The sequence below is a fragment of the Etheostoma cragini genome, chromosome 18 (assembly GCF_013103735.1).
Source record: "Etheostoma cragini isolate CJK2018 chromosome 18, CSU_Ecrag_1.0, whole genome shotgun sequence".
In the NCBI taxonomy this organism is placed as follows: domain Eukaryota; kingdom Metazoa; phylum Chordata; class Actinopteri; order Perciformes; family Percidae; genus Etheostoma; species Etheostoma cragini.
This window is the reverse complement of record NC_048424.1, coordinates 14,995,240-15,009,036: the sequence shown is the minus strand read 5'-3', so window position 1 is coordinate 15,009,036 and position 13,797 is coordinate 14,995,240. Positions and strand designations below refer to the sequence as shown.

The 13,797-nt window shown below is 39.5% G+C and overlaps 1 protein-coding gene and 1 long non-coding RNA gene across 5 annotated transcripts in view; one reads left to right on the top strand and one right to left on the bottom strand.

The window, feature by feature from the left end:
- Positions 1-3,033, top strand: part of LOC117961972 — an 8,367-nt gene extending 5,334 nt beyond the window's left edge. The window contains exon 3 of the long non-coding RNA XR_004660518.1: positions 3,023-3,033. This is a non-coding gene — a long non-coding RNA (uncharacterized LOC117961972). The remainder of the gene's footprint in view (positions 1-3,022) is intronic.
- The window catches only part of katna1 (katanin p60 (ATPase containing) subunit A 1), a 40,319-nt gene that overhangs the window by 23,866 nt on the left and 2,656 nt on the right, over positions 1-13,797 (bottom strand). For all 4 annotated transcript variants that reach the window (XM_034900997.1, XM_034900996.1, XM_034900995.1 and 1 more), the window contains exons 4-10: positions 11,516-11,714; positions 9,992-10,107; positions 8,347-8,452; positions 6,263-6,421; positions 3,944-4,070; positions 3,608-3,742; positions 247-373 (exon numbers count right to left, since the gene is read on the bottom strand). In XM_034900997.1, the coding sequence (XP_034756888.1) occupies positions 247-373; positions 3,608-3,742; positions 3,944-4,070; positions 6,263-6,421; positions 8,347-8,452; positions 9,992-10,107; positions 11,516-11,714 (969 nt within the window). The remainder of the gene's footprint in view (positions 1-246; positions 374-3,607; positions 3,743-3,943; positions 4,071-6,262; positions 6,422-8,346; positions 8,453-9,991; positions 10,108-11,515; positions 11,715-13,797) is intronic.

Below are 13,797 nucleotides of genomic sequence, written 5' to 3'. Positions count from 1 at the left end.
GGAAAAAGGCTGCAATGAAACAAAGAGTGAAAAATTTAAAGGGGTCTGAATACTTTCCGTACCCACTGTATATAGAGAGAGAACCAGGAATGTTGTACTTACATGAAATGCGTAGATTGCAAACCCTTTTTAGTTTGATGTATTGTATAAATGATCATACTCGGTGCATATATTTGTCATTTTCATTAGAAACTACTGTAGAGATCAACATTGGTGTTTGGGAAGGAGAACAGCGGAGAGGCTGACCTGCACACATTGGTAATGTCGGCTCCCGAGTAACCCTCCATCTGCTCTGAGATCTTGTCCAGGTCCACATCGCTGGCCACCTCCAGCTCCTTCAGGTTGATCCTGAGCAGCTCCACCCGGCCTTCCGCTGCAGACATAAATGCAAGAGTGAGTGGAGCAGAGCTGGAACAATTCCAAATGTTGCTGGGTCTTCGTGGTAATAACAGTAGCTGAGAATTAGTTTGGGATTAAGCACCAATGGAAAAACATCATTAACTGAAATGATAGACTTATGTACGGGTGGGTGATATGGACCAAAAATCACATCCTATACAAATAAATGGCAGATGAGAATGCTCCTACAGCTGTTTTTAACAATAAAACCGTTTTTTTTTTTGTATATTATTGTTTAAGTTTTTTTCATGCCAATAAAGCAACATGAAATTGAAAGAGATTTGAGATTTGCTATATAAATTCATTTACATAATTAATATACAGCCATTGTCCAAATATTTTAATAAATTATATGTTGATGCTTTGACAACCTCTGTCTTTGAAACTTTCCATGCCAATAAAGCCTCTTTGAATTTGAGAGAGAGAGAGAGAGAGAGAGAGAGAGAGAGAGAGAGAGAGAGAGAGAGAGAGAGACACACACACACACACACACACACACACACACAACACACAGAGAGAGAGAGAAAGACAGAGAGAGACAACGAATTGTATTATTATACCAGATATATTTACTTCTTGTTGTTGTTTATATCTATTTTTGTTCCTAGGCTTTGGCAACACAGCTGTCTCTTTTTTTCATGCCAATAAAGCAACATGACAAAATGGAGAGAGAGAAAGAGATAGAAAGAGAGAGAGAGAAAGAAAGAGAGAGAGAGAGTGAGAGAAAGAGATGGACTGAAGTGTATGATATGAAAATTAATTAGCATAATTAGCAAATTACCAGATCAGCGTTAAATACTTAATTGATGAAATAATGTTTTCTGCCGCGGCGGCTAGGACAGCGCGTCTCCAGCAGAAACACTGGTACAATTACAGTTTTCCTTCCCCTCCTTAACAAAATATTCAGCTGTACAAAATAACAAGACTTGTTTGTACTCATGTGTTGCACTTTCCTAAGTGTATCTGTGTTTAGGTAAATTAAACTGATGTATAATAAACCTAGTACCAGGCAGTGTTCCAGCTAAAGTGTATTGGTGTTCAAAACTAAATATGATGCTGCGTGCATGTCTGCTGTGTGCGCTGTACTTTAAGGTGACAGGATACAGAACGCAAAAGAAATGCGGGGGCCTTCCAAGGGGGTTGATCTGGTATGAGCAATTATTATGCAATTATTAACAAGGCTGCAATTAATGACATGACGTTTTCAGTTTAAAGCTGATATTACTGGCCGATATTATGCATTTTCCAAACTATCTGTATTGGCATTTATAATAGCTGTTAAAATATACATATTTATCTTTTTTTGTTAAATATTCATTTATCAGAATAATTTCTAATGACAAATAAATTATTCTAATAAAACAAACGGTCAACCATGTTATGAGTGTTGGTGTTGCATAGTTTGTCCACCAGAGGACGCTCTACAACGTCCCTGTTGGCAACACAGATTATTAGGGCCCGAGCACCAAAAACGGCGAAGGCCCTATTGAAACTGAAGGAATAGTTCTTTTTTTTTTTTTTCAGCAAATGGATTACCTTTTTGAGGGACTTATCATATTCAAAAACTCACCAAATTTGACAGTCGCATCAAGTCTGGCTAAATAAATTATGTATTTTAATGGTTTAGGGAATGAGCGCACAAAAATGGTTTGCTAGTGCCCCCTAAAATATTAAGAACTAACAACATGGTTCCTTTCCATATTTTGCAAAGTCTTCTTTCTGCCATATTTAAGGAATCATCAGAAATCATTACATTCATACTGTATATTCAAACATAAACAAACTGGTGTCCCATGGCAACAATAGAATCAAAGATAGAATGGAATAGAATCAATAATTAATCAATTAATTCTAGTTAGTTGCTGTTGAGGTAATTTGGTTAAGTTGAGCTAGTCTATTGTTCTTTAAATATTAAGTTGCACTACAGTCATGTAGACTAGTTTAATTGCATCCTAAACCTCCAAAATATAAATTGGCTCAAATTATTTGATATGTTAATTATAATATACTAAATATAGGTTTTTGTCTGGAGATACATGTTGGTCATCCAAAGAAAATAATTAACCCTCCTTTTGTCCTCGGGGTCATTTGACCCTTTTTCAAAAAGTTTCTAAATCAAACATTTGGGTTTCCTTCAACCAAATTGTAAAAAAATAACGTGGAGGGTTCCATACAACGGCCCTCACAAGTTAAATAACCGATCACTTCCCTATTTTCATTAAATTTGTGTGTTTTAATTTCATAGCATTTTAAGAAAAGAAAAAAAGATTTAAGAACACTGAAAAAAGTGACTGAAATGTGGGGAAAACAACAAAAAAGTCTGAAATAAATCGACAAAGACATTGTAAAAAGTGAGAAAGAACTTCGGGAACAGTTAGAAATTGTCAACAAGTGACAACAAATGTCGGGGAAAGCTTCAAAAACTTGGTCAAAACAACAATAATGTCCCAAAAAAAAAAAAATCGACAAAGAACTTTGGGAAAAGTGACAAAAGTGTCTTAAGAAGGTTTTAACTTAAATTTTGACACAGAAAAACTAAACGTTGGTCCACAAGAAGACAACACAAGGGTTAAATAACACCACAGGGGCATTTCTTCCAGGACCTTTTGAGGATAACTACGAGTCTCATGTAGCTTTAGACTTTAAGACTAAACAGGTTTATTTAGGGTCACAGAGCCTTTCAAACACAGCTGCAATTCAAAGTTTTATGAAGAAGAAATGCTTTAGAATATACACTGGCTATTGTCAAATCAGATACAAACTTGAATTATTTGGTGAATATCAATTATCAGTTTACTTCTTTATTTTGGGACTAATCAATAAATCCAATGATTTTCATCAGGGTTCCTAAACCTAATCCAAGGTCTAATTCGAGCACTTTTCAAGCACTTTCAAAGTCCATTTTGACCCTTGTGTTGTCTTCCTGTCAACCATGAAAAAAACTGTTTTGGTCACTTTTTTCAACATCATTATCGTTTTTTTTCCGACATTTTTGTCACTTTTTCAATGTTGTGGGTTCTTTTTTTTAATATTTTTAATGTAACGCTTATTCAACGGACAATTTGTTTTGACAAAAAAACAAATATTAGTATCTGTTTCAGTTGGGCTCTAGGTCACAATAGTCTGCATTCAATCACTTTCCTTGAATTCAATTTTCCACGAGACTGATGTGGGCAAATACTCTCATGCAGCGAAGAAAAGAGTGTACCTGAAGGAAGAGGGATGTAGATCCTCTTCTCCAGCCGTCTTCTCAGAGCCTCGTCGATGTCCCAAGGGAAGTTGGTGGCAGCCAACACCATCACCATCTTTGACGGATCATCGTTTTCCGATGCTCCACCGACACCTACGCAAAACAGTCACAATAATTGAAAAATCCTCAAAAAAGAATGAATTGGGTTTTTGTTGCAGTTAAAACATACAGTCTGTCTAGAATGCTGGGAAATAGTATACACTACAGACAACTAATGCTAGCTTGTTGAAACCAATTTAGAGAGTGACTACAACTGCGGTCGTGTTATCGCCAGTGTACAAGAACATCTCGTACCATCCATCTGCACCAGCAGCTCTGCCTTGACTCTCCGGCTGGCCTCGTGTTCCTCTGAAGTCCCTCTGCGGCTGCACATGGAGTCAATTTCATCAATGAAGATCGTAGTGGGAGCGTAAAAACGTGCCTGAAAAACGCCACAATATATCATCAACATACTGGTATATACAAGTATAACTGTCCGAACTAATTCAAATCAGGTCTGCACTATTTATTGTAAACTAATCATGATCTACTAGCCTGGAGGCCAGCCGAACTTAGTCCCGCCCACAACATTCGAGGTAGGGAAGAACGTAACAAACAACTCTTACTGCAACAGAAAAGTCAGCTGGTAAAGTCAGCTACAAATTATAGGAATAAAATGATCAATAATCCATTTTATTTTTATGGTTCACCGTCTCTTCTCATTGGTGTTGATTTCTGTTGACTAGATTGGTTGTAGGTCTATCCAATGAGTGCAGAGTTTGGTTGGAACACGGCCCATAATCCCAGCTCAATGGAGCAGCATCAGACTCCTATTGTGACCAGAATCTGAGTATGACCACCTTGGGCTTATGACCTACATGGTCACATTTAAATTTAAAAAAGGTGTATTAGGTCATTTTTGACCATTAAAAAAAGGCAGAAAGATCATCAAGTTATGGCTATGACATCAAATTTGCTACCTAACAAGTCCAATATTACTCTCCTGTTAACTATGGTTTTATCTACAAACTCTGGAGAGAAAAATATTGAGAGTTATCAGCTTTCTAGATATTTTGCTTTCTTCGCCAGCCACCTATTTACTTTAGCTCTTTGCCGTTTCACGCTAAGCAGGCGGTGTACATTTGACTCCTCTCAACTTGTTTGCTGATTCGTGCCAGGAGCATAAACCATACGTATGTGAGCGAGAAAACAAACCGTGACCTAAAAGAGGCCATTAGCTGCGTAGAGAGTGGCCTTCTCACTTTTCATAATCATTTGATTAATTACTAATATCCAAAATATAAGATGTGATACTGCCCGTTAACTGGCAGCCTTCTCAAATAAAATGCTTCCCATCAACACACTACCTGTAACTTGTCATAGCCTTTTCCGACCAAATTAAGTACGTTAGTGGGTTTTTTTTTCACGCAGATAAACCCGCTAATAATTCTTTCCCATTTCCAGTAGATCCTCCCAGGAAATGCTTGAGCTTTTCTGTTTTTCTTCTGGAGTGCTGTGAGGAATGCCGCGGAAACAAGAAGTTAACGGTACAAGGCAGCACACACACAAACCTCTTGATTCAGTCTCTTTCAAACTCAGTGGCAACTAATTTGACACAAGGAGCGGGGCTTGGGCACAGACGGGTGGAATTTGTGGTCGAGATGACAGAAGTAACCAACGGAGGCTTCGGGTTTCATTGCATCGCGCCAGAAAAAGGCCTAAAATGACTGTGTCCATTTCCTATATGACTGGTATCTACCTGGACCAAGTGTCAATAAAAGGTTTCGGTGCCCATTTTTGGTGCCATTTAAAATGTCTGCACCACCCTCTGGTGCTCCAAAACAGATGTTACAGGCAAAACAAGTGTGTGTGTGTGCGCTCATGTTGTGCTTTTTGGCGTTTTCCCCCTTTCCTTTATTGTGTTATACATCTTGTTTGATCATGTAATAGGTTCACAAAGTGAAGAAGTCCACCAACAAAGGGGAAAACAGAAGACACTGTTTACAACCTACTCCAAACAGCTCTACTAAAAGTCCTTACCTAGGTACTGTCAAGGCACCCCCTCATACTCTGCTTCTGACTGGCTAGTAGTCCTTACCTAGGTACTGCACATGTGCGACACCCAACAAAGATCTAACAGAAGTGAGATGCCTCAATCTGTAGCTAACACAGAGAGCTCAAAACAAAGGGTGAAAACAGGATGTGGTGTTCTCTGAAAATTAAACTATGTAAACCTATTCTGATATAACCTCTTAATACAATTATGAACCTGAAAAGTAGCATAATATGAGCACTTTAAGGTATGTTCTCTTATGCATCTCTTAAAAAACATGCTAATTGGTATCAAAACATGATCAACTTAAATTAAAAAAATACACAACTGATCTCAACTTTAAGCAAAAATTTAATTATCATATTGCACAGTTCTAATGAAGATGGACTTTTTACAGGAGGAAGAAGAAAAAAAAAATATTGTGTTATCTTGTAATGCAGGGCTCTCATGATGTTTCCAAAATTTGCTACAATCCAAGTTTTGGTTTAACCCAAGTTCTATCACTAAAGAGTTTTACTGTGGAATACAGTGTATGTTTTTCCCAGACTTTGTTGACATTATTCACACATCGGAAGTCTTACCATTTCAAAGAGAAGTCGAACTAGCTTCTCAGACTCCCCTCTGTACTTGGAGGTGAGAGTAGATGAGGAGACGTTGAAGAATGTGGTCCTGCACTCGGTAGCAACTGCTTTAGCCAAAAGGGTTTTCCCCGTGCCTGGAGGTCCAACCATAAGCACTCCCTAAAAGTGAAGAAATGAGTTCTGTGCATTGATAAACATGATATACATACGCAGAGTTTGCTCAATGGTGTGTTTTGCCTCCAACGTCGCCTTCCAGGCAGATTACCCTACCCTTAGCCCTAAACATAATCATTGCCGCGCTGCCTGGAGGAAGACGTTGGGGGCAAAAAACACCAAACACCGCAGAGTTTTTGTGGTGTTTGTCCCCCTGGTGGCGGAAACGGGTAAATGCATTGTTACAAAAATGAGTGGAATAATTACGTCTGGCATGACCATATATTTAATAAATATTTTAAATAATACAAAACAATTAAATGGTGGTTGGCAATACATTTGATTTCATATACTGCTTTGGTAAAAAAAAAGTAATCATTTCAGGGCTCTGGCTCTCACCGGAGGCTATTGTCCTAAATGCCGTGTATACGTATACATCTGCTGTCAGCTTACTAATTTATTGCGCGTTTTTTGTAGATTTGGACTATTATACGTTTTACTCCACGTTGTTTCGTTTTTTGCTTTGTTTCTGCGTTTGGACAGGCATCTCAACAGACTGTAGGTCAAACACTGATTGGTCACTGTTACATTAACCCTCTATTGCATGAATTATTTTTTAAACATGGTAAAAATATCTTGATGTGTTTTTATTAATCCAGGATGCTTAAATAATGCAATTTAAAAAAAAAATTTGTTGCCATATGGCAACAACGCACATTCGTGGAAAGTGCCAAAAAATCCATTATTTCTTTAGAAACATGCTTTTATTGAAATAATTACCAAACAAATTCAACTTAAATGTATCAAAATGTACAGCCCAATGTGTTTACAGTCAAATTAGTTTAGTTTTAATTGTAGTTTTTGATAATTATCAATAATACCACTGTAATAAGTCTGTCATATACACCTGAAAGAAGACACACGGATACAATGTACTTGATTAGGGGCAAAATAAGCACAACACACTGACTAAACTTACAATTACTGAACTATATGTCACTGAAAACATATTTCTGATACATAATCTTCCTGTAGTAACTCCCTATTTAAACCAGAAGGGTATATTGATTATAAATGTCAGGGGACCAACAGATAATTTGAGAGAGCCAACATGATTTCCTTTGGAATAACTCTTTTTTATTGGTGAGCAATTCATTTACATTAGTGTGTAATTAATAATTTAGATAATATATTCATTAAAAAATGGCTAGAATAGCATAATATAAATACATTTTATGTTTTTCTTTTAAAATATTATAAATAATTGCAAACATACTGTTAGAGTAGCCTAAACTTATAGTAATTCAATTGAGCCCATTAGGCAAAATGTACACATTTCACGTCAATATTTGCATAATGTTGCCATATGGCAACAACTTAATTTTAGCCTTTTACAGAAAAAATACAACATTTTAACTGGTTTAAATGATGAAAAATTAAAGTTTACTTATTTTTTTTTTTCAAAGAAATGCTTCTAAAATTGAGAAAAACAACTACATTTTGGCTGATCCTGGAGCGTGATCTTTAGTGTGGCACATGTCTGGAAAAGGGGGGGGGGACAGGACTCTGAGGGTATGTGAAGTCATCAAATGAGTACAACTTCAAAATAAAAAGACCTATTTACACAATTAAACAAAAAACAATGCATTTTACATGGTTTATTGTGAAAAACACTAAGAAAAAGAATTTGTTGCCATATGGCACCAACATGCAATAGGGTGAATTTAAGTGTCAAGTTGTTGCATTGTAATTTAAAATAAAAATAAAAATATTTAGCATGTTTGTTTTGCATGTTTGTTTCCCTAAGTGGTAGGTCAGGTCTCAGCTGCTACAATGAGAAATTAGTTTTTTTTTGTTCAAATGTCAAATGCCGCCTATGCTGATATATGTCCTTACAAAACAAATACATTTACTTCTCTTTACATACTCACCTTCCATGGTCTTCGTATGCCTTTGAAAAATGCTGGCATCCACATGGGCAACACAACCGCTTCTTTAAGGAGTTTTTTTGCATCTTCCAAGTCTGCAATGTTGTCCCTAAGAAAGAGATTAGACAGTGCTTACACCTGGTAGATCTTTGGAAGGCAGGGTATCATCCCAAGAAACACAAACACAAACACACATAAACATGCATTAAGCCCACCTGCCTATGGTCCCCCAGTGACTAGAAATGGTGATAGGTGGAAAGCGAGCCCTGGGTATCGTGCTCAGCCTTTGAGAAAAGTAAAGCTCAGATGGGCAGATCTGGAATATTGCTCCTTATGATGTCATAAGGGACAAGGTTACCTCCCCTTTCTCTGGTTTGCTGCCCAGAGAATTTGGGAGAGAGAGAAAGACAGAGACAGCATGGCTTTCCAACGAGCAAAGTGGCAGTTGGTCAAGGCCGCACCCCCAGCCTCTACCTTGTCACGTCCTGAGGAAAGCTCATTGTGGGACTGGCTCTAGTGGCTGTGATTCTGCACCAAGGCTGAAGTTTGGTTAAGAGACTTTGGATACAGTATTAGGGGACCACTATGGTCTATATAAAAGAGACTTCAGATACAGTATTAGGGGACCACTATGGTCTATACTGTATAAAAAAGACTTCAGATACAGTATTAGGGGACCACTAAGGTCTATATAAAAGAGACTTCAGATACAGTATTAGGGGACCACTAAGGTCTATATATATATATAAAAGAATCCAAAAAGCACCATGTCATGGGACCTTTAAAATTTGTGTTTTGTCTTTCTTTTAGCCATACTGAGAAAGGGCAGTGATATCCAAACAGCAGTCCTCAGTGGCAGAAATTAGTTAGTTTGCCGGCCATCTTTAACAAGACTCCCTGGAAGAAGGGATATTGTATCTCAATGCGACCTTTGTGATTAAACAAAGGATAAATAAACAAATAAAAAATTAGCTACAGTTGAGTAACTTCGCCAATGGCAGATGTCATTGGAACCAAATCAACAGTTGCTAAATATAAGTTTTACTTCTTTTGGCTTAATATATCAATAATACCATGTGTATAGTAGTCTAATCAAACTTGCAGCTCAATTTCACAACAGTATAACAGTCATGCGCTCGGTCAGTGTGGCTTTGCGTCTTTTCCCAAAATGGGTGTATGGTAGCTTCATGTTAACTGGTTACATAATGACTAAAGTTGTTAAAAAGGTGCTCTAAGCTTTGTTTGGGGACACTAAGTATTTTCAAACTGAACGGAGGCTAGCTCGCCCCTCCCTCCTCCTAATTCCGCCCCCTCCACATTGCCCCGCCCCCTCCTTTCTGTGCCAACGCTGCTGCGGCGAAGGCTCAACCAACTGCTTCTTTTGGATTATTGTCTGGAACACCGTTTGTTATGTTTTGTGGTGCAGGTTGGCGCAGTGTGTTGCCGTTTGTGGACCCTGGGCAGATGCCGCGCTTTTTTACAGTATGTTTAGGGGACACGCAGCAAGCAGATAGCGAGGAGATGTTTTTACAGTGTAACAAATGTAACGCAACATCGCTTAGAGCAATTTAACTAGATTCTTTCCTAAAAGTGCATTACCCAAAATTGCACCCACAGTTCTGATGAACAGAAACGGATCAACACATACCATTTGACATTTGGATTCTCGGATATAATATCTCTCTCCAAAGCTTCCACAAGGTCTTTATCATATCCCGTCCCATCAAACTTTTTCACTTCTTTCTCCTGGACATCTGCTTTGTTCTAGAAGGAAGACAGGTAAGGGTTAATTCCAGACGAGGTGTCCATTGTTATGTGTCGGTTGCTGCGCATCGGACGCTTCCGGCCTTTTCTGTTGTCCACTAATTCCTGACGATAGACACCTGGTAGGGCATTAACCTGGAAATATCATGGTCATATGCAATTAAAGACCATGAATTTATATTTGTAAATGTAAATGTGCTGTATTTATATAGCGCTTTTCTAGTCTTAACGACTACTCAAAGCGCTTTTACATCATACAGGATACATTCACCAGTCACACACATTCATACACTGTAGCCGAGGCTGCCATACAAGGTGCCACCTGCTCATCAGATGAACACTCACACACAATCACACTCCGATGCACAGCATCGGGGGCAACTTGGGTTTCAGTGTCTTGCCCAAGGACACTTTGACATGGGACTGCCGGGCCAGGGATTGAACCCCCAACCTTCTGATTGGCAGACAACCGGCTCAGTGGTAGAGCGGTTGTCTGCCAATATTTTGATGCATTTACAATCAAAATCCAGACAATAGGATGGACCTTAGATACGACTTGCCAGGCTTAGCAACGGGCGATATTTCCAGTTTGCTCATCTCACAGAAGCCTTCAGCTCAGACAGCTACGAGGCGGAAAGCCAAGTCATGCTAGCAAGACAATAATAATTCAATAACATTGTGTCCGGTTGACAATCAGTAAATATAACGTGACAGTATGTTTACTAACAAGATAAGCTAGCTGTGTAATTGTCCCCAAAACAATATCTAAGACTTTCAAGAACAAATGGTCCGCCATGTGTACTTTGGACCCCGCCCTGAAGTAGTGAGCTGAACAGGGAACGGAATGAGAGACGAACGCTGTGAAACAAAGCGAGTTCAGAGGGGCAGCATAACTTATAGCGTGTTCCATTTGTACTCGGAGGTCGGAATCTTTTCCGAGGTCAAAGTTGGAAACACGCGCCAAAGTTCAGACAACCTTGCAGTACCTCAAGCTAAAAAAATCAAACATGGATGCCCTGTGCATCAACAGCAGTGAAAGCTGTAGTAACATACAGTTATTAGGACTTTGGTCTTATTTGTGTCTCACCAAATCACACGTAAACAAAGTCCTGTCCAACTTTTACATTAATTTAGAAAGGTAAACCAGGACTCCTCAGTTGGTGTTCTATATAATTTTTTTAAAATTGAGTATTCACCCAGACCATGGTGTAAACAACATTAGTGCCGTCCCCCGTTCCCTGAATGGAACACACTGGGTCTGGTTTTATCCAGACAAAAAAAAACTGGATTTACAAGCTTGGAATGGCTGTAGGTACGTAAACAAGCAGCATGTGGACACTGTTCTGAATATATGCCATGCAGTATTATGAAGGAGAAGTCGCAGTGCCCAAACCAACGACATGTTCACCTTATCATCCTTGGCTTTGCCAGCGACCTCCTTCAGTTCTTTCGACTCCTTCTTTTCTTTGCCCTTGGATGGTTTGCTCCGGTCCCCATTGGCCCCGCGAGACAAGTGCCTCTGCTGGGCCCTCACGCTCAGCCTGTTGTTGGGAGGTTTGCTGTCTTTATAGGGGTTAGCAGGCCGCCTGACAGGACAGGGTGAAAGTCTGTAGGAAAACAGAAGATGAAGCCATTAGCAATAACCCATCAGCCTTCCAAGAAATGAATTTCATCATTCCAAAATCTACATGACTCATGATATCTGTTAAGTGCCGGTTCTATTCATGCCGGGGCACTAATTAGTTAATTAGTGATGTGATCAGATTTGGACTGGACAAAGACAAAAAAACACCAGAAAGACCAAGGCAATAAAACTTCTGCATGTGGCATGTTAGTTATAGCATTGCTAGTTTAAAAACTAACTAACAAAAACAATTCAATCACTAATACATTCTTATTTCTTACTAGAGCCCGACCGACAATGGATTTTTAGGGCAGATACCGATACAAATATTTGGTTATTTAAAAATCCGATAAAACAAAACATGAACAGATTCCCTAACATTAGTTATTTGTAGTAAATTATGAGTTCTCAATAATATGATAATTTGTGTTATTGTTACAACAGAACAAAGGAACATCAAAATATGGCAGACATTACTGATGAACATTCATCAAAAATGTCATTGTGTAAATATTTAGTGAAAGCACCAATTGTCAACACTAAAATATCATTGCATATCGATATTGGGGTTTTAGTCAAAAATATTGTGACTTAAATTTTCTCTTTTCGCCCAGCCCTTCATGACACTGTCATGAACGTGACATAAATTATAAACAAGTTATGAATGGTTATGACATAACAATTTTTTAGTACGCGTCAATCGGTTTTGTCATGACAAGTTATGGTTAAGGTTAGGGTTTAGGCATCATGACTGTGTCATGAGAGTGTCATGTGTTCATAAGAGTGTCATGTCACTCTTGTGTAGAAAACGTCAAGTAAAGTGTTACCAAAAGAACAAAGAGGCAATTTGAGGTTTACAGGCCACATTTTTAGAGGGCAGCGCAGGAACAAAACAGGCTCACAACTGGGATTCAAATGTACTAATCTCAATCATATGACTACATCAGGGCTATTGTTCACAGACAGACAGCTTATACAACTGTGGTCACAGATCTTTGCACTGCAAAGGCAAACGGTGGAGTAGGTCTTTAGTTTTTACATTGTTATCACAACAAACAAAGAAAACTTACTTATGCCAGGATCAGGCTACACGATTGTTCTGTGTTTCACGACAGTCACTATGGCAGACACATTACCATATATGCCAATGCTAGCACTAGCTGAACGTTAGCTTTGCTAAGTTTGGAAAGAATGACACAGAAGCTAAGCAAACATCCACTGCAGTTAATATTTCTTCTGTATTAAGTCACCTAAGCTTCCTTTGACAAAAACAATAATTTCAACACAGGAACTGCGATTGCTGCCTCAATTGGATAAGTTTGTGCGTATTACTGTGTGACTTTTGGCTCTGACCTAACGTGGCATCTGCAGCGGTACGTTACTTAGCTTCCTCTCTGCTTCTCCAAACTAGGGCTATGCCGGCCGCCATCTTAGTTATCCATCCATCCATCTTCGACCGCTTATCCGGTATCGGGTCGCGGGGGCAGCAGCTCCAGCAGGGGACCCCAAACTTCCCTTTCCCGAGCCACATCAACCAGCTCCGACTGGGGGATCCCGAGGCGTTCCCAGGCCAGGTTGGAGATATAATCTCGCCACCTAGTCCTGGGTCTTCCCCGAGGCCTCCTCCCAGCTGGACGTGCCTGGAACACCTCCCTAGGGAGGCGCCCAGGAGGCATCCTTACCAGATGCCCGAACCACCTCAACTGGCTCCTTTTGACGCGAAGGAGCAGCGGCTCTACTCCGAGCTCCTCTCGGATGACTGAGCTTCTCACCCTATCTCTAAGGGAGACGCCAGCCACCCTCCTGAGGAAACCCATTTCGGCCGCTTGTACCCTGGATCTCATTCTTTCGGTCATGACCCAGCCTTCATGACCATAGGTGAGGGTAGGAACAAAAATTGCCCGGTAGATCGAGAGCTTTGCCTTCTGGCTCAGCTCCCTTTTCGTCACAACGGTGCGATAAACGGAATGTAATACCGTACCAGCTGGTCCGATTCTCCGACCAACCTCACGCTCCATTGTCCCCTCACTCGCGAACAAGACCCCAAGGTACTTAAACTCCTTCAC